General features: G+C 40.8%; 1 protein-coding gene across 1 annotated transcript; it reads left to right on the top strand.

Annotated features, from left to right (window-relative positions):
• The first annotated feature begins 8,231 nt into the window (after positions 1 to 8,231).
• On the top strand, positions 8,232 to 24,021 carry GATM (glycine amidinotransferase). The gene is made up of 9 exons (XM_043920416.1): positions 8,232 to 8,473; positions 9,899 to 10,117; positions 15,595 to 15,790; positions 16,767 to 16,957; positions 18,059 to 18,196; positions 18,335 to 18,499; positions 19,714 to 19,777; positions 20,231 to 20,347; positions 22,975 to 24,021. Exons 1-9 carry the CDS (start codon positions 8,405 to 8,407, stop codon positions 23,085 to 23,087), a joined length of 1,272 nt encoding a protein of 423 aa, XP_043776351.1. The 5' UTR covers positions 8,232 to 8,404; the 3' UTR covers positions 23,088 to 24,021.
• Positions 24,022 to 26,455: the final 2,434 nt, after the last annotated feature.

Genomic DNA, 26,455 nt, shown 5'->3' with positions numbered 1-26,455 from the left:
CACACCCAGGAAACCAGATCTGAAAGAGACACGTGCACCCCAATGTTCATCACAGCACTGTTTATAATAGCCAGGACATGGAAGCAACCTAGACGCCCATCAGCAGACGAACGGATAAGGAAGCTGTGGTACATATACACCATGGAATATTACTCAGCCGTTAAGAAGAATTCATTTGAATCAGTTCTAATGAGATGGATGAAACTGGAGCCCATTATACAGAGTGAAGTAAGCCAGAAAGATAAAGAACATTACAGCATACTAACACATATATATGGAATTTAGAAAGATGGAAATGATAATCCTATATGCAAAACAGAAAAAGAGACACAGAAGTACAGAACAGACTTTTGAACTCTGTGGGAGAAGGCGAGGGTGGGATGTTTCGAGAGAACAGCATGTATATTATCTATAGTGAAACAGATCACCAGCCCAGGTGGGATGCATGAGACAAGTGCTCGGGCCTGGTGCACTGGGAAGACCCAGAGGAATCGGGTGGAGAGGGAGGTGGGAGGGGCGATCAGGATGGGGAATATGTGTAAATCTATGGCTGATTCATGTCAATGTATGACAAAACCCACTGCAATGTTGTGAAGTAATTAGCCTCCAACTAATAAAAATAAATGAAAAAAAAATAAGGCTGCGATTTAAAAATAAAAGACTGGGGTGGAACAGATGCACTTGTTTTTCTGTTAACAAAAATTGCCTGCCATATACTCATGTATCAAGAGATTATTACATATTATCATTATGACCTTTGCCTTTTAGTTTAAGTTTACTTAGGACTTGAAAGAGGAGAATAGTGTTTTACTGTTTTTAAATTCCAGAGGGTATCAAAAGACTGAAGTGAAAGAAGCTAGAAAATTCCTTGAAGCAGGTTCTACATGTTTCCTCAATTTTCTTAAAGCCAGGTCAGTTTGAATGCTGATTTAAGCTGAGATTATTTTAAATCTTGAATAAGGCTGGGTTTAACTTAGTTGGAGCTACTGTTTTGCACTTGTCATCTGATGAAACAATCCACCACACTGAGAAATGCTGGGCAGTAATGACCCATGCTGTTGACAACTAATAAACATCCCAAAAAGACCTGTAAGAGGACAGTAAAGAGGCTGCTTTCATAAAATTTTGCAACTTATTGGATATGGAGGACTGGAGTAAGGGGATGAGGCAAAGATGCCTAGAGAATTTCAAGCGGAAATGACCAGAATATGAAGAAGTCATTGACAAGAGTTAGGAAGAAGGGCTGGGGTGCGTTCCACGGCAGCCACACTAAGTGTGAGACGCTGACAAAATACTGTATACGTTTAGCAATTTTAGAGCCAGCAGGGAACGTATTGATTATCTAGTGACCAGTTCCTTTATTTTTTTTTTCAGTTCCTTTATTTTCAATGAGAAATCTCAGGCTGAGTGAGGAGGGGTGTCTTGCCCAAAGTGTAGCTGAAAATTGATATCAGAGCTCCTAGGCTAACATTCTGAGCTCCAAGTATTCAGAAATGTAGATAAGACATCTCGGAGACAAAGTGATGCTACTTGGAAAGAACGACTTGAAATCATCTGAATAGTGGGGATGGCTGACGTTATGTGAGAGGATTTCTAGAGACCTAAAGGATGTGGAAATCAATGACTGCAAGACAAATATCAGAGAGTGAGTTCCGGTTATTCAAGCCTGGGCTTCCAGAGTAGCACCTCCTTCCTTGAACAATCAACGAAGGGCCTGTGTTTCTTCAGGTAGTGTGCTTGGGATACCCAGGAGGCTCAGTGGTAAAGAATCCTCCTGCCAATGCAGGAGACACAGGTTCAGTCCCTGGGTCAGGAAATTCCCTGGAGAAGGAGATGACAACCCACTCCAGTACTCTTACTTGGGAAATCCCATGGGCAGAGCAGCCTGGTGGGCTACAGTCTATGGGGTCACAAAGAGTCAGACACAACTTAGCAACTAAACAACAAGTGCTTGGGATACAGCGGCAGATCAAACGGGCTCCCTGCGCTTCGGGAGCTAACAGCCCAACAAGAGACAAACAGATGAGCAGGTTATTCCAGTGCAGTGTGACAGACACTGTGAGGTCAGAGAACATGGTGCTGTCAGAGCAAGTCAGACCCATAGCATCTCAGATCCAGAAACTGAATTTCACCAGTTTACCCAGAATTAACTAGGCAAGCAGGCAGGCAGGCAGGAAGCAGAGAACATTAAGAAGAACACACTTTGAGAGCAAGTACTGAGCTACACCCACCAAACCCACCCGACTTTGAAGGATAAGCTGAAATAATGATTTAATGCTTGATGATGGAGGCTCTATCTTTCCAGCCCTGTCTTTCACTTTGTCCTCATCCTGCAGGATAACCCCTTCCCCATGCCAAGTTCCCAAGAATGAGAAGGTTACTTGGTAAACTCAGAGTCTGAAGGAAGTAAATATTCTTAAACAATAAAAGAAATATTCTTAAAGAGTAACTTCAAAACCCATGATGTTATTCCTGTCTTCAGTGGATATCAACCTTTCCAGGGACCAGAATATTCTGACTCTATCCTCAGTTAGAGCTGGATGAATAGACTCTGACAGATTGTACACTCTGGCTTCCATTGTAAAAAAAACTCCATTTTGACAATCATACCTCTATAAATGCAGCCCTTTAAATATTGATTTTTTTTATTAGGTAGCACATTCATATGTTAAAAATGTAAAAGTACAATAGGGTACAGAGTGAAAAAATCTCCCTCTTGCCTTGTCCTCCAGTCACCCAGGCCCCTGCCCCAGGGTAAACTTATGTTATCCATGTCTCGTGTGTCCTTCCAGAGATATTTGATTAATTCAGTCCAAATGGGACTTCTTAAAAATTGCATCTTTCTTTAAATTACATTCTAGTCATGATGATATATTTTAGTCACTTGTTTCAACTTAAGTAATCTCACTTTTTTTCTGATTGAATTTGAGAGATATCCTGTCTCTTATAAACTAAACGTACAAATGTCTCAGCGTGGGTAACTTCCACCGATCGCCAATCTCACGTGTGTGTGTGTGTGTGTGTGTGTGTGTTATGGGGTTCACAGAATATCTGTATCTCTAAGTTCTAGGAATACATTATGCTTGCTTCCTATGTATAGATTCTGATGTCAACTCAACCATGATAGTGAAATAATGAATTCTTACAATAAGCTCTTGTGTTACTTATTTTCTTGACCCAATGACTATGCAAGCTTTTTGATTTAATCTCAGGATACATTTCAAAAACTCCTTACTTTGTTGGTTGGAACCAGGTAGAGATGGGCATATCCCCAAAGCAACAGTAATGAGAGAGAAACTGAAAGCAGAATCATTTGCCTTACTTCTGATGTATTTTGTATTCTCTCCCCTCTTACCTGCCCCAACCCAGCCACATTACCATAAATTATGCCTTTAAATTAACTTACAGGAGTATACTACTATTATACATGAATATGCATAACCATATTATGCATATTCATAATATTATTTATATTCATAATTTAAAGAAAGATAAGAAGCTTCCATTAGCCTCTTATCTTTCTCCATCAGAGGGCAGACAGACTGAAAACCACAATTACAGAAAACTAACCAATCTGATCACATGAACCACAGCTTTGTCTAACTCAATGAAACTATGAGCCATGCCGTGTAGGGCCTTCCGAGATGGAGGGATCATGGTGCAGAGTTCTGACAAAATGCGGTCCACTGGATAAGGGAATGGCAAACCACTTCAGTATTCTTACCTTGAGAACCCCATGAACAGTATGAAAAGGCAAAAAGATAGGACACTGAAAGATGAACTCCCCAGATCTGTAGGTGCCCAATATGCTACTGGAAATCAGTGGAGAAATAACTCCAGAAAGAATGAAGAGATGAAGCCAAAGCAAAACCAACAACTAGTTGTAGATGTTACTATTGCCAAATTCAGACTTAAATTGAAGAAAGTGGGGAAAACCACTAGACCATTCAGGTGTGACCTAAATCAAATCCCTTATGATTATACTGTGGAAGTGAGAAATAGATTTAAGGGACTAGATCTGATAGAGTGCCTGATGAACTATGGACAGAGGTTTGTGACATTGTACAGGAGACAGGGATTAAGACCATCCCCAAGAAAAACAAATGCGAAAAAGCAAAATAGCTGTCTGAGGAGGTCTTACAAATAGCTGTGAAAGGAAAAGGAAAGATATATGCATTTGAATGCAGAGTTCCAAAGAATAGCAAGGAGAGAGAAGAAAGCCTTTCTCAGCAATCAATGCAAAGAAATAGAGGAAAACAATAGGATGGGAAAGACTAGAGATCTCTTCAAGAAAGAGACACCAAGGGAACATTTCATGCAAAGATGGGCTAAAACAGAAATGGTATGGACCTAACGGAAGCAGAAGATATTAAGAAGAGGTAGCAAGAAAATACAGAAGAACTGTACAAAAAAGATCCTCATAACCGAGATAATCACGATGGTGTGATCACTCACCTAGAGCCAGACATCCTGGAACGTGAAGTCAAGTGGGCCTTAGGAAGCATCTCTGCGAACAAAGCTAGTGGAGGTGATGGAATTCCAGTTGAGCTATTTCACATCCTAATAGATGATGCTGTGAAAGTGCTACACTCAATATGTCAGCAAATTTGGAAAACTCAGCAGTGGCCACAGGACTGGAAAAGATCAGTTTTCATTCCAGTCCCAAAGAAAGGCAATGCCAAAGAATGTTCAAACTACCACACAATTGCACTCATCTCACACACTAGTAAAGTAATGCTCAAAATTCTCCAAGCCAGGCTTCAGCAACACGTGAACCGTGAACTTCCAGATGTTCAAGCTGGTTTTAGAAAACGCAGAAGAACCAGAGATCAAATTGCCAACATTCGCTGGATCATCGAAAAAGCAAGAGAGTTCCAGAAAACATCTATTTCTGCTTTATTGACTATGCCAAAGCCTTTGACTGTGTGGATCACAATAAACTGTGGAAAATTCTGAAAGAGATGGGAATACCAGACCACCTGACCTGCCTCTTGAGAAACCTGTATGCAGGTCAGGAAGCAACAGTTAGAACTGGACATGGACCAACAGACTGGTTCCAAATAGGAAAAGGAGTACGTCAAGGCTGTATATTGTCACCCTGCTTATTTAACTTATATGCAGAGTACATCATGAGAAACGGTGGGCTGGAAGAAGCACAAGCTGGAGTCAAGATTGCCAGGAAAAATATCAATAACTTCAGATATGCAGATGGTACCACCCTTATGGCAGAAAATGAAGAGGAACTAAAGAGCCTCTTGATGAAAGTGAAAGAGGAGAGTGAAAAAGTTGACCTGAAGCTCAACATTCAGAAAACAAAGATCATGGCATCTGGTCCCATCACTTCATGGCAAATAAATGAGGAAACAGTGGGAACAGTGACAGGCTTTATTTTGGGGGTCTCCAAAATTACTGCAGATGGTGACTGCAGTCATGAAATTTAAAGACGCTTGCTCCTTGGAAGAAAAGGTATGACCAACCTAGACAGCATATTCAAAAGCAGAGACATTACTTTGCCAACAAAGGTCCGTCTAGTCAAAGCTATGGTTTTTTCCATTAGTCATATATGGATGTGAGTTGGACTATAAAGAAAGCTGAGCACTGAAGAATTGATGCCTTTGAAATGTGGTATTGGAGAAGGCTCTTGATAGTCTCTTGGACTGCAAGGAGAACCAACCAGTCCATCCTGAAGGAAATCAGTCTTGAATATTCATTGGAAGGACTGATGCTGAAGCTGAAATCCAATACTTTGGCTACCTGATGCAAAAAACTGACTCATTGGAAAAGAGCCTGATGCTGCGAAAGATTGAAGGTGGAAGGAGAAGGGGACGACAGAGTATGAGATTGTTATATGGCATCACCAACTCAATGGACATGAATTTCAGTAAACTCTGGGAGTTGATGATGAATAGGGAAGCCTGGCCTGCTTCAGTCCATGGGGTCACAAATAGTCGGACACTACTGAGTGACTGAACTGATACTGATACTGATGCATAACCTTTAGCTATGAGACCACCAAGATTCTTGACAAGTACTGGTTCAGTTCAGTTCAGTTATCGGTGTCACACCAACCTATTACCAATGAGAGATAAAAAGGCAGAGTTCACAGTCTATGTCATTTCTATGGAAAAAGCAGCAACCAAAGACCAAGGCAATAGATATTATACCACCATCAATACTGTGGAGAATTGGCTTAGTAGTACACAAACAAACCAGTTTGGAAGACTTGTGCTTCCAATTGATGAGGTCAACTTGAAAATTGTTACAAAAACTTTTTCAAAGCAAAATAATAACAGTAAATTAATACATAGGAAAGGAAAGAAAGGGCGATAAAGTGCTTTGATTTGTTTTTATAGCAGTATGACTAGTTTGGGGGACTCTATCCATACACCTTATACAACTTTCTCTGGTTTCCAGGAGATAAGGGGATGTTCTATGGCTATAATAAAAGGTTTTTTTTTTAAATATAAATCTTAAAATACCTTGGCCTTATTATATCCAGACATCCTCAACTCTTACCTCTACAAAATTAAAATGGTGTCTTTAATGAGGGACATGTGGATGTCCTCAGATCTCAGACAGAAATGGAACTGAGTAATGTCCCTGGTAGCTCAGATAGTACAGAATCTGCCTGCAATGCAGGAGGACCAGAGTTTGATCCCTGGGTCAGGAAGATCCCGCAGAGATGGTAATGGCAACCCACTCCAGTATTCTTGCCTGGAGAATTCCATGGACAGAGGTGCCTGACAGGCTACAGTCTACAGAGTTGCAAAGAGTCAGACATGACTGAGTGACTAACACACATACATACGGTGTCAATATCCCTTGTGCAGACTTCCTGTCCCCCTACATCCCTTTATAGAGGAGCAGCAACACATCTCTGGCCACACGAAGTACACTGAGAGAATCAGACCTTAGAGGTGGCAGGCAGCATTTGATTGTAGGGAGAAGGCATTTTGTAAATTTTGAGAAATGCTAGAGATTTCCCGAAACCTTTACTAGAAAGGTGACACCTTCATTAGAAAGATGCAAGAATTTGATCCCGTGTCACAAAGCAAGTGAGTAGCAAACCTAAGACAGGAACCTAGGTTTACTGGCTCCTTTCACCCGATTATCACATTGCACATTCAGAGGCCTCCTTATTGTTAGAGTTGCTGAAACATTACCTCATATTCATATAGCTCTTAGTGCTACATTAAATTCTATGTTACAATCTCTCCTTTTGGCCCAGTTGTGTGCTGGAGACAATAAATGCAATTGTTCTCCCTTTGAGGATAAGAAGATTGCAACTCAAGAAGACACATAGTAGTCTATGACAGAGTCAAGACCAGAACCCAATTTTCCCAACTCCTTCTCCCAGGCTATTTCCACAATGCTATCCTGCTTGTCTTAGAGCCTTCTGTCAGTTAAGTGGAAAACAAATGTGAGACACCAGAATTTAAAAGGCAGCTCATTAAAAATAAACAATTACATTATTTTGTAGGTACAGAATGAAATACTCAAATCTCTCTGTCTCCTGTCCTTCTAGCAATTTAAAGGTTAAAGCGAGTTCTCCAGTTCTACACAAATCCACAACAATTAAAACCTCGCGCTCTTAGGGTGCTGCTTTCCTAACAAATGTACCCTTATCAAATTGAAACAAAAATTTAAATACATAAAATCGAAGGGAAAAGGAAAAAACTCTCTGCGGTCCTCCCTTGTTTCTGGCCCACATTTATCTCTGTTTACCTGAGTTTCTCAAGCCAAGGGCACATGGCCAAAGACTATTGGAAAGGCATGTATTCCAAAGAACACCCAACAGGCTAGTGGGTGGACCGCGCAGCACCCCAGGAGAGGATGACTCAAGTTCCAGACCTAGTCCCCTCGAGTCTCCATCCCGGTGTTGCTCTAAGAAGCTCCCAAATCTTGAGGTGGTTTCGTTCACTGCAAAATGGGGGGATTGGGTCAGACTGTGCACCGAGATGAACTTAAACTTAAGGCTGTACTCATTTTTTGCATATTTAAATCCATAAATGTGAATTTAAAGCTATCTATATCTATCTATCTATCTATATCTCTCTCATTACATAGCCTCATCAGAAGTAGCGTCCCCCCCCTCCGTCGTTCGGGGGGCCCCGAGAGGCCACTGCACACGCCAGTAGGCGGATCAACACGCTAACAGAAGGCCGGTTCGAAGGCCTCGCCGACTCGCCCCCGCGCCCCCGCGGTCAGCGCAGTTCCTAACTCTGGCGGCCCCGCCACCTGCTCCCGGCAGCCAATGGGGCGCACGGGGGGCGGCCGGGGCGGGGCGAGGCTACAAAAGGCCGCGCGCGAGGACACCGCGCCGCGGACGCGCTCTCAGGAGGCTCGGGCGGAGGCGGCCGAGCTCCGGACACGGTCGGCGTGAAGACCAGGCGGGCGCAGGGCGATGCTGCGGGTGCGGTGTCTGCGCGGCGGGAGCCGCGGCGCCGAAGCGCTGCACTACATCGGGTCTCGGGTGCGTGCGCCGTCGCCTCGTCGGCCGGCCGCGTGCTCTCCCCCTCTCCTTCCCTCGCTATCCCCCCGCCAGCTTTGCCCGACCGTGTCCTTTCTGGGCCCCGTCGGAAGCCCCGCTTCAAGAGCCTCCGCCGCCTGCCGGGAGCTCGGCGGTGTCCCTGGGGAAGGGGGGCGTGCGTTGGGGCGACACCCGGTGGACGCAGGGGGCGCCGCCCTCCCCAGCCGGATGGGGGTGGGGTGACAAGCAACACCTCTGCGTGAAGGGGGGGCTCGGGGGTGGGGGTGGGGGCTCAGGGCCCGGGGTGGGCAGAGAGCTGGGCAGGCGTGTAGAGCGGACGGACGGGAGAAGGGGCGAAAAGGGGCTCGGGGACGGGGGGGAGCGAGCAGGCCCGTTCCAAGTGTAACATGGAGTCCTGAGACGCAAGAGGAGTCGGAGCGAGTTCGATCTTTACCGGATTTCTGTCCGGTCCTGCCCTCTGCTTCCCTGGTATGCGGGCGCGCGCCTGCAGACCCTCCCTAGCTCCTGGGGCTGGAAGAGTCGGGCAGTTTGGCTTCCCGCTGCAACTGGCTTCGGAACAGCTGTCACTCCCTCCTGTTTTGGTCTCCAACCTGGCTTCCCTCCTGTCTCCTTCCTAAGACTTTTAACAAAGATTTGGGGGCGGGGGGAGGGCGAGGCTTGTCCTGCTTATGAGGGACTCTCCCTCCTCTAGAATTTATAGGCTCTACATTTTCAAAAGGCTTTTATGAAGTTCTTAGATCTCCTTTCCAGTCCTTTAAATTTGTACGTGGGTTAGTTAATCCTTATCTTGGCTAGGGTACTATGGACCATCTGCAAAATGCAGCCCGTAGCACTTGGTCACTCTCTCATAATTGCAGTGCCAAAGAATGTGAAGTGTATGTCAGTGAGGAGAAATTTATGGCTTGAAACTGATTATTCTAAAAGATAAAATCCTTTACACATGCTTTCTATATTTTCATTTGAGGAGGTGGGGGAAACTAATATTAGTAACCTTTGATCTGGAGGGGGAAGGAGGCTCCCTCCCCCTGCTGGACTTAGCAGGGAGGTTGCTTTCCGTGGCTTTCTGGGCAGAAGGGTGACCCATCAACCACAGAAGAAGTGCTTAAAGCTTGATTGCAGAAAACTATTCTGAGATGTGTATGGTGTTTAGGGACAAAATATTCTGAGGAGTTTTAAAGAATTATTCCAACTAACAACATAGGTTTAAAAGTACATGTATAAATAAACAAGAAAGTACAATCTCCTGTAACCCCACTACCCACCTATAGGCTAACATCTCAGTTTACTTTCTCTGCAAAGATTTTAAATGCCTGACTGTGTTAGGGTAGGTTTTCATCCCACCTCTGCTTCTCCCTCCCACAAGCACTGTACAGGACCACACAATAATCTCTTCTTTGTTCTTGGAAGCTTGGAAGAACTGTAACAGGATGGGTGCAGCGAACTTTCCAGAGCACCCAGGCAGCTACGGCTTCCTCCCGGAATTCCTGTGCAGCTGATGACAAGGCCACTGATCCTCTGCCCAAGGACTGCCCTGTCTCCTCTTTCAACGAATGGGACCCCTTAGAGGAAGTGATCGTGGGCAGAGCAGAAAATGCCTGTGTTCCACCGTTCACTGTGGAGGTGAAGGTAAAGCAAGGGTTTCCCATGGCTGCGGTCTGGCTTCTGCCCCCACTCCTCTGGAAATGTATTCTCTCTAGCTTACCCAGGACGGCCCAAGTCCAGTGGCTGATGTTACTTTACTTGGCATCTCTGCACTGTTTGACATCATTTACTCCAGGGATTACTCCCTCCTTCAGGTTCTGTGAGACCTTTTCTGGGGGTGGGGGAGTGGATATTAGTTTTTTCACTGTTTCTCACATCACCTTCTTTTACTGTCTATAATGTTGGGATTGAACCGAATTTCACTTTAGCTGTTCTCACAGTTTCATTCCATGCCTCCATTCTGGTCCAGATCTCTCTCCTGAATTCTATCCATATGAACACGCTAAATTCCTCATTGGATGTTGCCACCGGACTTCAAACGTGGCACATGTGAGTTCAGCTACCAGCCACTCTGCAAAACTGGGGACTTCTTCATTCCTTTCTTTCAGGTTTTAGCATTCCTATTTATTTTTCAAGCTAAACATCAAAGAATCATCTTTTATTTCTCCTTCAGTCACATCCTACACATCCATTCTCCAAGATCTAATAAGTCTTTTGTCAAAATGAACCTCAGCTCCATCTCTCTGCTACTATCTCAGGTCAGGATCTCATCTGCTGCCTGAACTGTCGCAGTTAACTCCTAACTGTATGTGTGTGTGTGTTAGTCGTGTCTGACTCTTTGTGACCCCATGGATTGTAGCCCACCAGGCTCCTTTGTCCATGTGATTTTCCAGCAAGAATACTGGAGTGAGTAGCCATTCCCTTCTCCAGGGAATCTTCCCAACCCAGGGATCGAACCCAGGTCTCCCGCATTGCAGGCGGATTCTTTACCATCTGGGCCACCAGGGAAGTTAACTCCTAGTTGGTCTCCCTTACTTGCTGTACTCTCTAAACCACTTCCAGCTTCTGTCAGAGTGATTTTTTAAAACCAAAATTCAGTCTTGTTACTCATCTGCTTCTCTCAGTCCTCTATTTTGCCAGCCTCTCGCCTCTTAATAATTTCCCCCAGTTTTCAGCAGACTTTGTAAAATAACCATATAAACAACCAAACTAGACTACCCACTGTTCCCCAAACAAGCCTCAGGCCTTTGCTCCCACATAGAACTCTCCCACATACCTTCCTGCACTCCTTTTGTCCGCAGTTTAAACCTCCTCCTCTTCCTTCCTAGTTCCCCTGGCACCTCCCACGAAGCCTTTCAAGATTTCCCTGGCAACAAGTAATATCTTCCCTTTTAAAAACTCTTAGTGCTCTTTATCTGTAATATTTTTATAACTAGAGCCTCTGTGGGCTGGTGTTCTAGTTGTATACGGCCTAACAGCTCCATCCACACTGCAGGCACAGTCTAGGCTTCCATTAATAATAGGTTATGAATATATCTTCAGTACACTTAAATTCCTCCTGAATGTTAACATATTATTTGTAATGTGGATTGAGGAATTAAACAGAAATCTTCATCATCAGATATGTTGCCTATCTTGTATCAAGTCTCCAGAGTTATTAGCACAAAAGAACTTCCTTTCCATCTGGAGAGAGAGGATATTTATGATGTTTATGTTTAGCAACTGAGATTGTTACTCTGTATCTTATGGTAACTAACTGACAAGGCAGCTGAATTCAAGTGCCAGGAGAGGGAAGGGAAAAACAGTGACCAAGTGCTGGACAATTAGGAAGTCTTCCTAAAGGAAGAAAATAATTCTTGAGTTAGACCTTGAAGAGAAGGCTTCTGATTGTTCTGAAACTACCTTTGGTTCTGATATGTGAAATTTGATGAACAGATTAATTTATGTACCATCCACATGTTTTAAAAAGGCATGATCTTTTTAAAGTCTTTTCTTAGAAGGACTTCTCATCCCCTAACCATTTTATTGTGTTGATCGCTCAGTCGTGTCTGACTCTTTGCGACCCCATGGACTGTAGCCCACCAGGCTCCTCTGTCCGTGGAATTCTCCAGGCAAGAATACTGAAGTGGACTGGGTGAAATTAAATTTCAAATTCAGGTGTAGTTTATCCTTCTATTTGTTTTTAGAATGATTGACTTTTATATCATGTGATCTTATGGAATCAGACTTCTAAAACATTATTTTGAGTTCTTTGTTATTTGACTTATGACTTATATTTTGGAATTTGATGGGCTTTTGGAAGGTGTGCTAGGCTAAAGTCAGGAGACCAGGATTGAATTAGTTATTTCATAAAAGCTTATTAGCTAATCTCAATTAATCAGCTGTTTGACCTTGTGATCTTGATTCCACAAATTTCTGGGCCTCACTAAAATGAAGATATTAAATGGTTTGCTATCCATCTAATGAGATTAAACAAGGTAAAGGGTTAGATGTTAATTATTTTCAAAGGAAAAAACTACAGCTCATTATAGTTGTATGGATGCAGTTTACCAAGTCCATTGAGGATGTAATCATTGTAAATAATAGTAGCATTAGCAGTACTGATTCATTCATTTCTCTGGTTATTTCTGCTTTATGCCACATATGAAACTAGGTATTGAGAGAGAAGAAATTAAATCTAAGATTAGAAGGCAACGTCTTACCTTCTAGTTGGAGGATTATGACAGCTATATAAAGCAGTTTGGGACCAGTAAAATATAAAATAATGTAGTAAACTATAGGTAATTACAGCATAAGGTATGCTGGAAGATATAAGTGCTAGAGAAATGGGAATGAGGAACATAGTCATCAGGAAGCACAAGTTTTGAAAGCTATATGGCTTTTTATTCTGCAAAACATAGTGAATACTTTTGATCAAATATGTGTTTTTTGTTTTGCTTTTTTAAATAATGCCCTTGATGGAAGGACTAAATTTTAAAACTATAAAGTCGATCAAGGTTAATGTAATGTAAGTTTGCAGCTGGATAAATAATGTTTCTACTGAGATTTCCTAACCTTCCAAAGACAGTGTTTAAAATTTATTTGGCAAATACCTCTGAAGGATTTTAGGCTCTGAATGACTATCCAGTTTCTAGGAATACAGCCACATCTCCGTAACAGATGATTAAAAAATCACATGCTAAGCATTTAGTATTGTGTTTTTTTTTAAATCTTGCAGACACTTGGTAAATGATTGCTAACTCATTTATCAGGGTTCTAAAGGAAGTGTAAATAATTTTCAACTATCTCTTGGAAAATGTAGTCTAGCCTGATCATTTAGACTTTGTCCAACCTTTAGCCAGAGTTTGAGCTATACAAGAGAATTCACACTTGTTCAAATAACTTTTTTTCTCCCAGGAAAGTTTACTTTATATTTATCAGACAAGCTCCACTCTGCACAAATAGTCACATGGGCTACTCTGGAATGTGTCCAGTGAGACAACATGGCTGTGCCTCTGCTGTTACCCAGTGTAAAACTTTGAAAGGCTTCTTGTCCCCTGGTGGACTGTAAGAGATGTGCCTGGCATGAGAAGGAGGAAGCAGTGAATGGATGAGCAGTACCAGGATGTGTCTGAGAGGAAAATAAAGAGCCATTATTATCCTCTCCTTTGCTTGCCACTGCAGGACTTCCTATGAGTAGAAAACAGTAGAGTGCTCTTAATTTGTTTTTGTCTTTTTTAGAGTGGATTGATCTTAAAAAGTACTCACATTTTTAATTTTGATAACATTGTTTATGGGCCAGAATTTGAGCTTATTGTTTGTCTATAGATCTTCAAAATGAAAGCAACTAAGTGATCCTTTAGACAGGGCTTGGCAAGGTTTTTCTGTACAGGGCTAGATAATTGTTTCAGGCTTTGTACACCATAGGTCTCTGTCATAGCTACACCACTCTCAACTCTGCACTGTGGTGCAAACCCATCACAGACAATGTGTAAATCAATGTGTGTGTGTCTGTGTTCCATAAAACTTTATTGACAAAAAGAAGGCAGCAGTCCAGGTTTGGCCCATGGACTTTAGTTTGCCAGCCCCTGTTTTACAGCTTCACTGGTTTCTCCCTGTTTGCTGAAGACCTGTTTTTCAGATTTTTAGTCCATCTCCAGTAGGCTCAGCTCCAGCCTAACTGATGTGAACTTAGATGTTGAACTGCCAAGAGGCAGGTCTGCTTCCATATGTTTGATATTTATCAGGCTGAGATGAAAGTGGAAGTAGAGACATAAAATCTGGAAAAAATACGGTTTTTGACATTAAAGAGCTAGACATCTAGACAGTCTTATCTCATTACCCAATATCCCCTTCTTTATGGCTCTTAACCACTGTCTGAAATTGTCTGATTGGTGACGGAAACCTTATAGGACATGATTAGAACTCGTAGTTGTCTGGTTAATCAGTAATACAAAGAAACATTTTAAAAATACCAGCTTACATTTTTTAAAAAACTTAAGACATACAAATGTACATTGCCAATCTTTTGATGAAGGTCCAAGGCTTTTTCTCAGCATTTAGATCTTCTGATTGGAATTCTGCTTTTTCTGTGTTGATAAATTATATCCATATGCATCCCTTACATTCCCCAACATATTTCTTTAATTTAACTGAGAACTTGGCACAGGCAAAACAATCTGAACGCAAAAGCCTTCAGAGTTTTATACTTTTGAAAACCAGCATTTTACAGTTGTTGTTACCTACCCTAATTCAGTAGTAATTTTTGGCAATTGATTGAGCATTTTTAAAACATTCAACTTCTTTCCACTGTCTTTTAAATAGCCCTTGGACACTTCCTAAATGTTAAGCTTTTTTTTTTTTCCAGCTACTTAAAAATTTGTGAATTTGCTTATCAGATCACTTCTTTTTATGGTGAAAGACCTGAAGCAATAGAAGAGCTTGGATGAATTGGGGAGAGAAGAGCTGTGGTGGGGAGACATATTGGCAGGGAAGGATAGGAAACACTAAAATCAGACTTGTATCGCTACACAGTTTTGCCAAGTGGTTATTCTGTTGAATGAGAAAATAATCACAAAGGGATTTTTAAGAGAAACAAAGCATATTTGAGAGCACGTCCCTAACCTTTAAGGGAGCAGTGTCCTATTTTTCTACAAAGCGTCCTGAAGTGCTGTTTTTTAGACAAAATTCTGGGATGCATGGACAGCCACGGTTTTATCATCTGTAAGTGTGCTTTTATTCTCTTTATCTATTCTGTTTGTTCTCTTACTTGATTTCATTGCAACTGTCCATTGGGAGCACCATGTCCTATTTTGTTTATACAGCATGTGAACACTGGCCCAAGAGCATTCCAAGCCCGTGTGAGGGCAGACATGCTGTGCGTAGTAAGACATGAGCTCTCAGGCAGAAGGAAGAAAAGCTCTCAAAACATCAAGAGAATTTAGAGATCTTCATTCAACAAATATTGATTATCTCCCCAGAGAGTCAATCAAGTGTGCTTGTTTCTGGGGATGAACACTAGACCGGATGTAGTCTCAGTCTTAGTTCTTTTAAGTTATACAAATTATTGTTCACAACCTATGAACCTATTTTGAGTTGTATTTTTTTCCTGTTAAGTTTCATTTACTTTCTTCTGGTTCTAGGCCAACACATATGAAAAGTACTGGCCTTTTTACCAAAAGTATGGGGGCAGTTATTTTCCCAAAGATCATTTGAAAAAGGCTGTTGCTGAAATTGAAGAAATGTGCAATATTTTAAAAATGGAAGGAGTGACAGTGAGGAGGCCTGACCCCATTGACTGGTCACTGAAGTATAAAACTCCTGATTTTGAGTCTACGGGTAAGTCATGTTGAATATTTAAACTGCTAGTGTTTATAAAGTTTTTCATTTTTCTCAATGTGTAAGGGGAAAGCTCTGGTTATTTCTCAGAGATTCCTTTGTTTTAATAATCTTTCGAAACTTTAAAGATTATTTAGGGACAGTTTAATTCTTTTTGGTAAGATTGAAATGTACACATTCTCAACTCCATTGTCAATCTAGAGTCTCATTAAAAGAAGCAGAAGTTTTTTCTAAACCTCCTGAGCATTTCCTTTCATAAGAACAGTGGATTCCATTTAGTTTTCCTCATGAACAGAAATTAAAAGGGGAACAGAACATGGTGGGAGTACATTCACTACAAATTAGGGATCCCCGCATACCCCTAGTGTACTGCTTACCACTGCATGTACATCAGCAGCAGGAGACCAATCCTGGAAGTGCCTTAAATGCAAGAAAAAAAAACCGTGAGCAAAGAACATGAAAAACTTGTGAATGAGTTTAAAAATAAAATGTAAAAATTTGTTTAAGGAGGGGGACAGAAACATTCCCATCTTATTTTTAACTGACATTCTTGCAAGATTGTTCTTGTGCCTGAGTTCAGTGTGTTCTAATTTACAGTTGTAAAAGTGATCCTTGGCCCAGTTTTCATCTTGTAGTACTGATATTCCCTGAGAAACACTGTTAGGAGCTATAAAAGGTGAAAACTTGGTGGTTCAATGTCTCTTCAAACAAGAGGTGCTTTGGTTTTTTTTTTTTTTCTGTTTTTTCTTCCTTTCTTCCTTTTTTTGGCTTCATCAACCCCATACAGAATTCATGTTAACATCTAGCATGTATCATTTAATATTTTTTTCATCGGCATGTAATTATATATATTATACACACATAAATTTTCTGTAATTTTTATTTTTTTACCAAAGAAAGGGATCATATTATATAGACTCTTCTGTCTTGGAAATCAGCATCACTGAAGTTGCTCTGGAATTTTCTGGCTTAACAGGTTTATATGGTGCGATGCCTCGAGACATCCTGATAGTTGTGGGAAATGAGATTATCGAGGCTCCCATGGCCTGGCGCTCTCGCTTCTTTGAGTACCGTGCATACAGAGCAATTATCAAAGACTACTTCCGCCGTGGGGCCAAGTGGACAACAGCTCCTAAGCCCACAATGGCTGATGAGCTTTATGACCAAGTAAGTCTTCAATTGTAGGAACGCTTATTAGTAACTTTTTAAAATAATCCACAGAGACTGAGAGATTCTCTGTTACCTTGTATTTATTATGTATTTCAGAAACTGAGATCACCTACTTTTCAACAAATGATTGTCTTATGATGAAAATAAGAGTCAATGATATTGTGATAATAATAGCTAACACTGTTGTTTACCACGTGTCAGATCTTGAGCTAAGCACTTTATATACCTCTTCAGTCCTGTTTATTTTTCACAACGCTATGAGGGAATAGCTTCCTTCCATTACAGGGAAGAATACTTGCCTAAAGGCACATACCTATTCATTGGTGGGGACAGAAGAGTCACTACGCTGAACTTCAGCCTCTTCTAGAAAAAGAATTTGGTCTGTAGGCCATATTTACAGTAAAAGGAAGCATATATGTCCCTTATCAGATCACTTACTATTTGATCACTTATGCAAAGATTCAAAAAGTCAAAATTTCTTTAAACCCTCTATGAGTTTAAAGACAGAAGTAAGTGGGACTTGCCTGGTGGTCCAGTGGTTAAGACTCCGTGCTTTCAATTCAGGGGGTGCAGGTTCATTCCCTAGTCGGAGAACTAAGATCCCACATGCTGCATGGAGTAGCCAAAAAAGTAAAAAATAAAGACGGAAGTAATGAATGTGTTACCCAATATACACACCCAATCAGATTTAGTTGGGGATGCATGGCAATTCATTTTATGGTAAGAGTTAGGCTCAGGGCCAAATTCCATTTCTAAAAGAACAGAATGGCTTCATCCTGTTGATTTTCAATACCGTGATTAGCTTCATAAGTCAACATATGGGTTATGGAATATTTTCATCTGTATTCCTCTGTATCACTTGCTTCCAAGTATTGAATATCAGAAACTTGTCTCGACTAGTTTTTAAATTTCTTTGGTTTTGTTTATTTTGGTTTGCTTAGCATAGGCTTATATCTTCCCAGGCATGTTTTGGTCTAGAACAGGGTAGTAATATTGGGGGAAATGATGACACTGAACTAATTTCTTAATGATAAAGGCCCTATGAATTATTTCCTCATGAACCAATGCATTATATGTGTTCGTTCTTGTTCCAATTAGGATTACCCCGTCCATTCTGTAGAAGACAGACACAAATTGGCTGCTCAGGGAAAGTTTGTGACAACCGAGTTTGAGCCATGCTTTGATGCTGCTGATTTCATTCGAGCTGGAAGAGATATCTTCGTACAAAGAAGCCAGGTTGACAAAGGCTGCCTTGGAAATTTCTCACTCTACTATTATCTTTTAAATTTCCAAATTAAAATATTTTCACCCTGTTTTTACTTATCTAAACACAGAACCAAGTTTTTACAGGCTTATGTCCCTCTCTATTTTCAGGTTACAAACTACATGGGCATTGAATGGATGCGTAAGCATCTTGCTCCAGACTACAGAGTGCACATTATTTCCTTTAAAGACCCCAATCCAATGCACATTGACGCCACCTTCAATATCATTGGGCCTGGTCTTGTGCTTTCCAACCCTGACCGACCATGTCACCAGGTAGGGGAGTTCTTAGGACTCTGGAAAACGAACCAAGAGTCTGGCCAACTGAAGGAATTGCCACTTTTATTTTAAGCACTTCCATGATTCCTAATGGTTCTAAATGACAGAGTCAGCAATGCTCAATATTATTATGATCAAACACTGGATTGCTTATGTTACATTTACTACAGGATGTCCAACACAGAAATATACATTTGTAATTGTGATAATTAGACTTTAACTTTGGCTGCTTGCTGCTGTCAGAGCCTCAATTTTGTGCATTTGTGTGTTATTGAACAGAGTAGTATTAACTCATAACTTGCAGGTGAGGTTCCTCAGCAGCTGAATTGCAAACAAGATGATCTCTGCATGTCTGGGGTCACACCACTGGGTAGTGGGTGTCTTCTTCCCTCTCCAGTGGGGACCCTTTCAGTCCCCCACCTCCACCCTGCAGGGAAGGAATGGAGCTGCTGCTCTTGCAGCCTCCTACCTCTGCCCACTGCCCTGTACTTCCAATTGGGCGGTGAGTGATTTTGTGTTATTTCTGGGTTGCTGTACACCACTGTGAAATTAGCTATTTTACCATATCACTGTTCATTTCCATTCCATATGTTTAGACCCAATGACAACAATTACCTATTCATTTCATTTTATATAAATTATACATATTGAATATTTTAAGACATAATTTATTGGCATACTAAGTGGGTATGTGATGATAGGGATGGTTGGGTTGTAATAGGTCACTAAGGATGGTTATGGTTCTTTGGGAATGCACTGCTAACATCTGTTTTTATACCATGATCACAGATGCAAGGTGACAGAATGTGAAGTGGATGGACTGTGGTTTTGACATAGTCATATTCTGTGTTCTTATAAATAGGAAATATTTTCATTTTCTTTAATGAGAATTTCTCAAAGAAAGTGTCTTTGGTTTTTTCAAATCTCTGAAACCTGTGAAAAGCACAATAATATTTTTTAAAGCTTTTAACTTTTCTCTTACTTTTTTAACTTTAATCTGGCAATCTGAGGATCTTGTGTACATTTTAACTAAGATTCAGACAAAATCATCCAAATGTTTTGAAATTTTAATTTTTTAATTTTGGCATTTGAGAAGACAGATTCTCAAAAAGAACTGTTAATCATAAGGACTACCGGAGGCCAAGAATAAGAATAGTATCTATTGAAGATTTAAGTCTCTTTGGATTTGGGGGGTTTTTTTGGTCTTGCAGATTGATCTTTTCAAGAAAGCAGGATGGACCATAGTTACTCCTCCAATACCAGTCATCCCAGATGGTATGTTTACTTTTGTATACTCATAGCCTACAATGATTACTTCAGTGACCAAGAATCTTCCACCTAGAGACAGCAGCCCACATATTAGCAATTTAGAATGTTTTCCCAGTAAGGAATAAATTGGCGCTTGGGGCTACAGGTACTAGAACAAGGCTAGACTTGTGTTCACAACCTCTCCTTCCATAGAAAATGAAAGTGAAAATACAGGAAAAATCAGTATAAAACAACATCACAGAAAGCAAGAAACGAGTTTTTAAAGACAACAAGGTGAAACCCAAATGTGTATTGATTCATAACTTTTACAGATAGCCTTAGGATTAAAATAAAACTTCCCAGGGAAACTGAAATACTGGAAGAATTGAGCTGTCACTTGAATATTCTTCACTTTCGAATCTTTTTTGCTTTAACCAAGAATGGCAGCAGACATGATTTAACAGTTGTTGCTATTTTTAGATCACCCACTCTGGATGTCCTCCAAATGGCTTTCCATGAATGTCTTAATGCTAGATGAAAAGCGTGTTATGGTGGATGCCAACGAGGTCCCAATTCAGAAGATGTTTGAAAAGCTGGGTATGTAGAATAAATGAAACACGTTGCCATATTTGAAAATATTAAATGATAAGAAGTGACATGATAGGTCTGATGTGTGATTTAGCTAATTAAATTTCTATTCTTTTTAGAAGTACCACATTATTATTTCATAGATGGACAGTATATTTGTTTCCAACAGTCACAACCTCAAAAGGTTGGAAATGCATCCCGGGCTCCTTAGATACCCTTTGGCAATAAAGTGTATCAATCTTCTATGACTTATCTAACCTCCTGGTGCCCAAGGGTGGAGAATTATCCCTTTGCAGATGAGCACATAGATGGTTTGTCTCTTTCCCAAGTAAGAAGTTGTTGGACTTCGCTGGTGGCTCAGTGGTAAAGAATCCGCCTACCAGTGCAGAAGACATCAGTTTGATCCCTGATCCAGAAAGATTCCACTTGCCACGGAGCAGCTAAGCCTGTGCAGTACAACTACTGAGCCTGTGTTCTAGAGCCCCGGAGCTGCAACTACTGAAGCCAGCACACTCTAGGGCCCATGCTCTGCAACAGGAGAAAACACCCCACTGAGAAGCCTGAGCATCACAACTAGAGAGTAACCCCCATTCACCACAACTAGAGAAAAGCCCTCACAGATACGAAGACCCAGGACAGCCAAAGAAATTATTTTAAAAAAGAAATTGTTGGGATCCTTTAAAAGTAATTTAATTGTCATTACATATTTTAGAGGACATATAAGGATACAAATACAGAAGTAACTTAGATAAGCACTGTGAACAAACAAATGAAATAAAGAGTGTCAGTAAATCATTTCAGCTTTGAACTAAAAAAGCAGGACTAGTTATTACTTGGGTGGGAGTTTGGTTTTCCTGGTATTCAAAATTTAGACCAGTTATTCTATACTGAGAAAAGTGTTGAAAGAATTTTCATATGGCTGTTAATTAGGGTGCATAAGTGTGTGTGTTTATCACTCTGTATCATTCTATTTGACATATCACATATTTGACATGAACACATATTTAAGTGTTAAATAAAGCCAGGCAGTACACTTGTTGAAATCAAGTCCTGTTTTATGTGTTATATTTCAGGTGTGCTGCTCAGAAGAGATTGTTTGCCTCTTTGAAACATCTCTCTTTAAAGAAGTATCAGTCAAAAAGGATTAGCCTATTAGTTTTAGATTGAACCCAACCTGATTATTTCACCTCTAATGCTATGCCACTTTTCCCCTCTGGCTTTTTTTAATTGCTTGGGTTAAGTTTCCTTATCCTTTAAGATTTTATTGTTTCTCAACTTAAAATATTATAAAGTACCAAATATTTGATTTATAACTTAAAAAACTTTATATTATTTATTTGACATGCTGGGTCTTGGTTGCTCCATGGGTTTTTTCCTAGTTGCAGTGCGCAGGGGCTAGTCTCCAGTTGCAGTGCGCTGGCTTCTCATTGTGGTGGCTTGTCTTGCCCAGCACGGGCTCTGGGGCGCACGGGCTTCAGTAGTTGCGGCTCCTGAGCTCTAGAGGACAGGTTCAATAGTTGTGGCCCACAGGCTTAGTTGCTTCACAGCAAGTGGGATCTTCCCAGACTAGGGGTCAAACCCGTATCTCCTGCATTGGCAGGCAGAGTCATTACCACTGAGCCACCAGGGAAGCCATATAGTTTTATTTTTAATAAAATCTTTTTGAACATAGGGAACTTGTTAAAGCAAACTGAATTCTCTCCAATTTAGGGCTAATACGGCTATAGCCATCTGACTAAGATAGGTATGTCTTTCTATCAGGAAACATGTGCTTGTTTGTGGTTAAAAGCCCACTCCTTAACCCATATCAAAACCCTATTTTTATTCTTCAAAGTCCTGCTCAGTCTCACTTTCTCAGGAAAGGCTTTCCAGATGACTCATGCTGCCTTTCTGATTACCAATGGACCCTTTTTAGCAACTCTGTAGCTCAGCTTCCCTCTCAAAATAATGGGCTCCTGGAGACAGAGGATAATAGATTTTCTTTTTAAAATCCAATTATGCCAAACACAAGAGATTCTTTCTAAATGCCATTGGTTGCTTGCACCATGCACAGCATCACCATGTTAATATACATGGTGCCAGATTAAACTAATTGGCTGAAATGCTTTGGCACCTGTATGGCCACACCACACAGATGAGCTCTGTTCCACTATTCCCTTGAGGTGGCCTGGTTGAGCTAATTGTGTCAGATAAATTCTGCTTATATGTGAGTAGGTAAAGTCACCTTTTTAATGTGACTAAATTTTCCTTTTTTCTTAAATTGACATGGTAAAAATAGAAACAGTCTGACCCAGTAGTTAAAGCATAATTCTAAAAGGACTTAACATTTTATTACTTGGATTGTTTTTGAACATTTGTCAGATATGTCTGCTTATGAAACCTGTTGACGTGTGAACAGTCAATAGAACAAAGTAGACTTCAGAGTCTACTGACTTTCTGGTGAAGGTTTTATATTAGCAGTGGAATAGATTAGATGAAATATAATTGGTGAAAATAAAAATCGAAAGACTATCCTAGATTGGGGTAGATTTAAGGGTTAGAACAGCAGGATTCCTGTCCATTTTTAGGCTCACTTCTATAGGAGAATCTTCACACAAGTCTGTCTTAACTGGCCATGTCTCTCTCTTTCCATGCAGGTATCAGTACCATTAAGGTTAACATTCGTAATGCCAATTCCCTGGGAGGAGGCTTCCACTGCTGGACCTGCGATGTCCGTCGCCGGGGCACCCTACAGTCCTACTTTGACTGACCAGGCCTGCTGGGGCTTGGGGCTTCGCCTCAGATAAACCTAGGAAGCTTAGGGACAAGGTTCATTTTCCTGCTTTAAAAGTGCATCAACTGTAGTGCTTTAAACAATCATTTTTAACAGGGGTCTTAAGCCTGGGTTCTTTTTATTACTTTTCTCTGATAAAAGGAAAATAACTTGTGTTAGGTCTTACTCTCTACTCCTAAATTTTTTACTGTTTGGCTTCAAGCATAAAATTTGGTGAATGTCTACCAAAACAAAAATTAGTCATTTGAGTAACGTGGCCACTAATGCATTTAACCATCTACCTCCATTTTTAATTTTCTTTCCATAAGGCAGCTTGAAATGTTGGTCTTAATCTTCACTTTTGTTTTTCCTCTTGGCTAAACTTGTGAATGTTTGTATCACTTCTTTTTTCTAAATGAAAGACTCAGAATGTATACAGATCTTAAGTAGAACCAGATAATTGTCTCTTTTTCTAATAAGGAATTCTGTTCATTTTTAGTTTTTCATTTTAAAAAATAACCTAGACTATGCAAACATTGAAGTGAATTTTCCATGAATATTTTTAATCTTCTCATCTCAACATTGGTGATATCTGCTACTAAAAACCTTTTCATACAACTTACCTCATTTCAAGTGATTTATTCTCATCTCTTTTTTTTCTTCTCTGTTCAAAATTTTACAGAAATATTTAGTGCAATAGGATATAACTATAAGTTACAGTTCCTAAATTTTCATGTTCAGTATCTAATGGATACTTTGGTAATCTAAGATTTGTTTACAGATGTGCACATTATTTAAAGCACAGACTTTAAAAGCATTAAAAAAGAAAAAAACTAATGGAGGTAAAACCTACATGTCATGTGAAATAATTTTAATGTTGGATACTGTACATGTATTTTTATTCTAATAAACTTTTGTGTTACAGAATGGATTTTATCAGTCTAATTATTTTAAGCATAACTAAGTTATGGGAATTAGCTCTTGGAACAGAATTCTAATGTGTTGGATTAATCGATACATTCATCCCCAGTAGATAAAAATTTAAACCTAATACTTGTATTCAGAAATGTTTAGCAGTCAGATTTCATTTATTGATTAATCCAATCATTCAACAATATCTGAATGTCTTCTGAATATAAGGGACTAGGCCCTGGAAGAGGATAAAGTCTCCATTCTCAAGATGCTCAATCTTTTGATCTATGAAAAATCTGTGGAGTTGGGGGCAGGGAGAAGTATACTTTGAAAGGGCTTCCATCATGCCCTTGATTCCTGGTGTCTTTTTCCACACACCACAGAAATACCTGCCCATTCTACACTTGGACTGAATCTTGCTTTAGAAACCTCACAATCTTGTGGATTGGTGCACATTTAGGGTATATATTCCCAGGTCTAAATACTACTCAGCAATTCTATTACACACCCTTCCACATTCTCCTCAGTGGCTATTCCAAACTTTCACTTTATTCTCTTATCCGATCACATCATTTTATCTTTCACAGAGGAAACAGGCCATTGGCTTTTTTGCTCCAAGCCGCTAGATGTTTACCTGCGTTTGCAATCCCTGGTAAAGTTCTTTTTTCTCCTTGCCTGTACTAGCTAAGCTTCTAAAGAGAAAAGACATGTCTTCCTCTCATCACTCATCTTTACTTCTCAGCCCTCTACATAGAGACACTTCTGTCACTGCTGCAGAAAAAGAGGTGAACCTTCTGACCAGGTCTAATCCTGTCCTTAGATTCGAACCTTTCTCTTTCAGGGACTTGCTACATCAGTTATCATCATAACTCCAGCCTCTGTGCATGTGCTTGCATGTGTGTGTTTTCTCAGCAAATAGTCATGTTCAAAATAATGTTCAAAACAAAAACTATTTCTCTGGCAACTATCAATGTTGTTTGGAGCTCAGCTTGCAGAAAGAATGATCTATTACTCTTTACACTTTTTCACCTTTTATTTCCTCCTCAATCTCTTGCTATCTGATTTCCATCTTATTACTTCAATGTACTTCTGAGATCCCTTACCTCAGTGTCATTTCCAAGCAACACTATTCCGGCCTTACTGACCATTCCTTTGAACCTCTCTCCTCTTGTGGGTTACTGAGACGCCGATTTCTCCCATCTCTTCTTGTTGACATTTGAGCACCTCACTGGATTGTCTTCTTCCTCTGTTAAGGGTGGATGTTCACAGGGTGCTTGCCTGGGGCCTGTTTCTCTCTCCTGGGTCCTGTTCCTCTCGCCTGGGTCCTGCTAGGTTATCTCACCTGTGCACAGGTCTTCTCCATGTATCTGTTGATAACTCCCAGGGGCGACGAGGGTGGGGAGACCCTAGGCCTGGACCTTCTAATCTAGGCCTGGTCCTGAGACCCAGGTACTGTTGCAACTGTCTGCAGACATTATCTGGAGGCACAAAGGTATCGCAGGCTCAACACAATATCACAACTGACTCAGTTGGTCAAGCCATCCTGGACTCTTCTCTTCCTCATCTCGTCTCTTCCAATGGCCTTTTGCATAGTTATTAAAGAAGGCAATTATTTCAACAAAGATAGATCAATTGAATGATTTAATAAAGTCTATTTAAAGTCCTCTAGCCCTGCTTGTGCGTATACTCTTGCCAAAGTTGTGGAGAAAAACAGAAGCAGCCTGGTGTCCACCACACAGTTGCTCTCAGGCTTCTTTTCATCATCCACCACTCCTGCAACCCTGTGGCTTCTCTGGGCTCTAGCAGGCAGAAGCCCCACAATTTGCTGCCAAAGATCCCTGGTTTTCAGATCACATGCCAACTGTGGGTTACCATTCTTCCTAGGGAACACCAAGCCTTGTGTGACTCACTAAGGGAAACAGCTATGCCTATTCAGATGAACCCACTGTCATCAAAACTAAATTTAAATAAAAATACCTAATGTCACCAGGGCAGGTCTAGTTCCAAGTAAAAAGCAAGGTATTCCTTTCAGGAATAGCCTTTTAAAAATAAAGTTCATGGATCTGACCACTATAGTGTGTTAACTGGTAACTACATAGGTATGCATGTATGCTTGCTGCTACTGCTAAGGATGCTAAGTCACTTCAGTCGTGTCCGACTCTGTGTGACCCCATAGACGGCAGCCCACCAGACTCCCCCCGCCCCTGGGATTCTCCAGGCAAGGACACTGGAGTGGGTTGCCATTTCCTTCTCCAATGCATGAAAGTGAAAAATGAACGTGAAGTCGCTCAGTCGTGTCCGACTCTTAGCGACCCCATGGACTACAGCCCACCAGGCTCCTCTGTCCATGGGATTGTCCAGGCAAGAGTACTGGAGTGGGGTGCCATTGCCTTCTCCGACATGTATGCTTAGTTGCATCCAACTCTTTGCAACCCCATGGCCTGTAGCCTGCC

The sequence above is a fragment of the Cervus elaphus genome, chromosome 12, assembly GCF_910594005.1.
Source record: "Cervus elaphus chromosome 12, mCerEla1.1, whole genome shotgun sequence".
In the NCBI taxonomy this organism is placed as follows: Eukaryota; Metazoa; Chordata; class Mammalia; order Artiodactyla; family Cervidae; genus Cervus; species Cervus elaphus.
The sequence above is the reverse complement of the archived record's forward strand: the minus strand, read 5'-3'. Positions and strand labels throughout refer to the sequence as shown.

Excerpts from the sequence above, each read along its gene's own strand:
- GATM (XM_043920416.1), top strand. The coding sequence starts at position 8,405 with ATGCTGCGGGTGCGGTGTCTGCGCGGCGGGAGCCGCGGCGCCGAAGCG. Across the intron at positions 10,118-15,594 it reads CGTTCACTGTGGAGGTGAAG|GCCAACACATATGAAAAGTA; the intron begins GTAAAGCAAGGG and ends TTCTGGTTCTAG. Across the intron at positions 20,348-22,974 it reads GAAGATGTTTGAAAAGCTGG|GTATCAGTACCATTAAGGTT; the intron begins GTATGTAGAATA and ends CTTTCCATGCAG.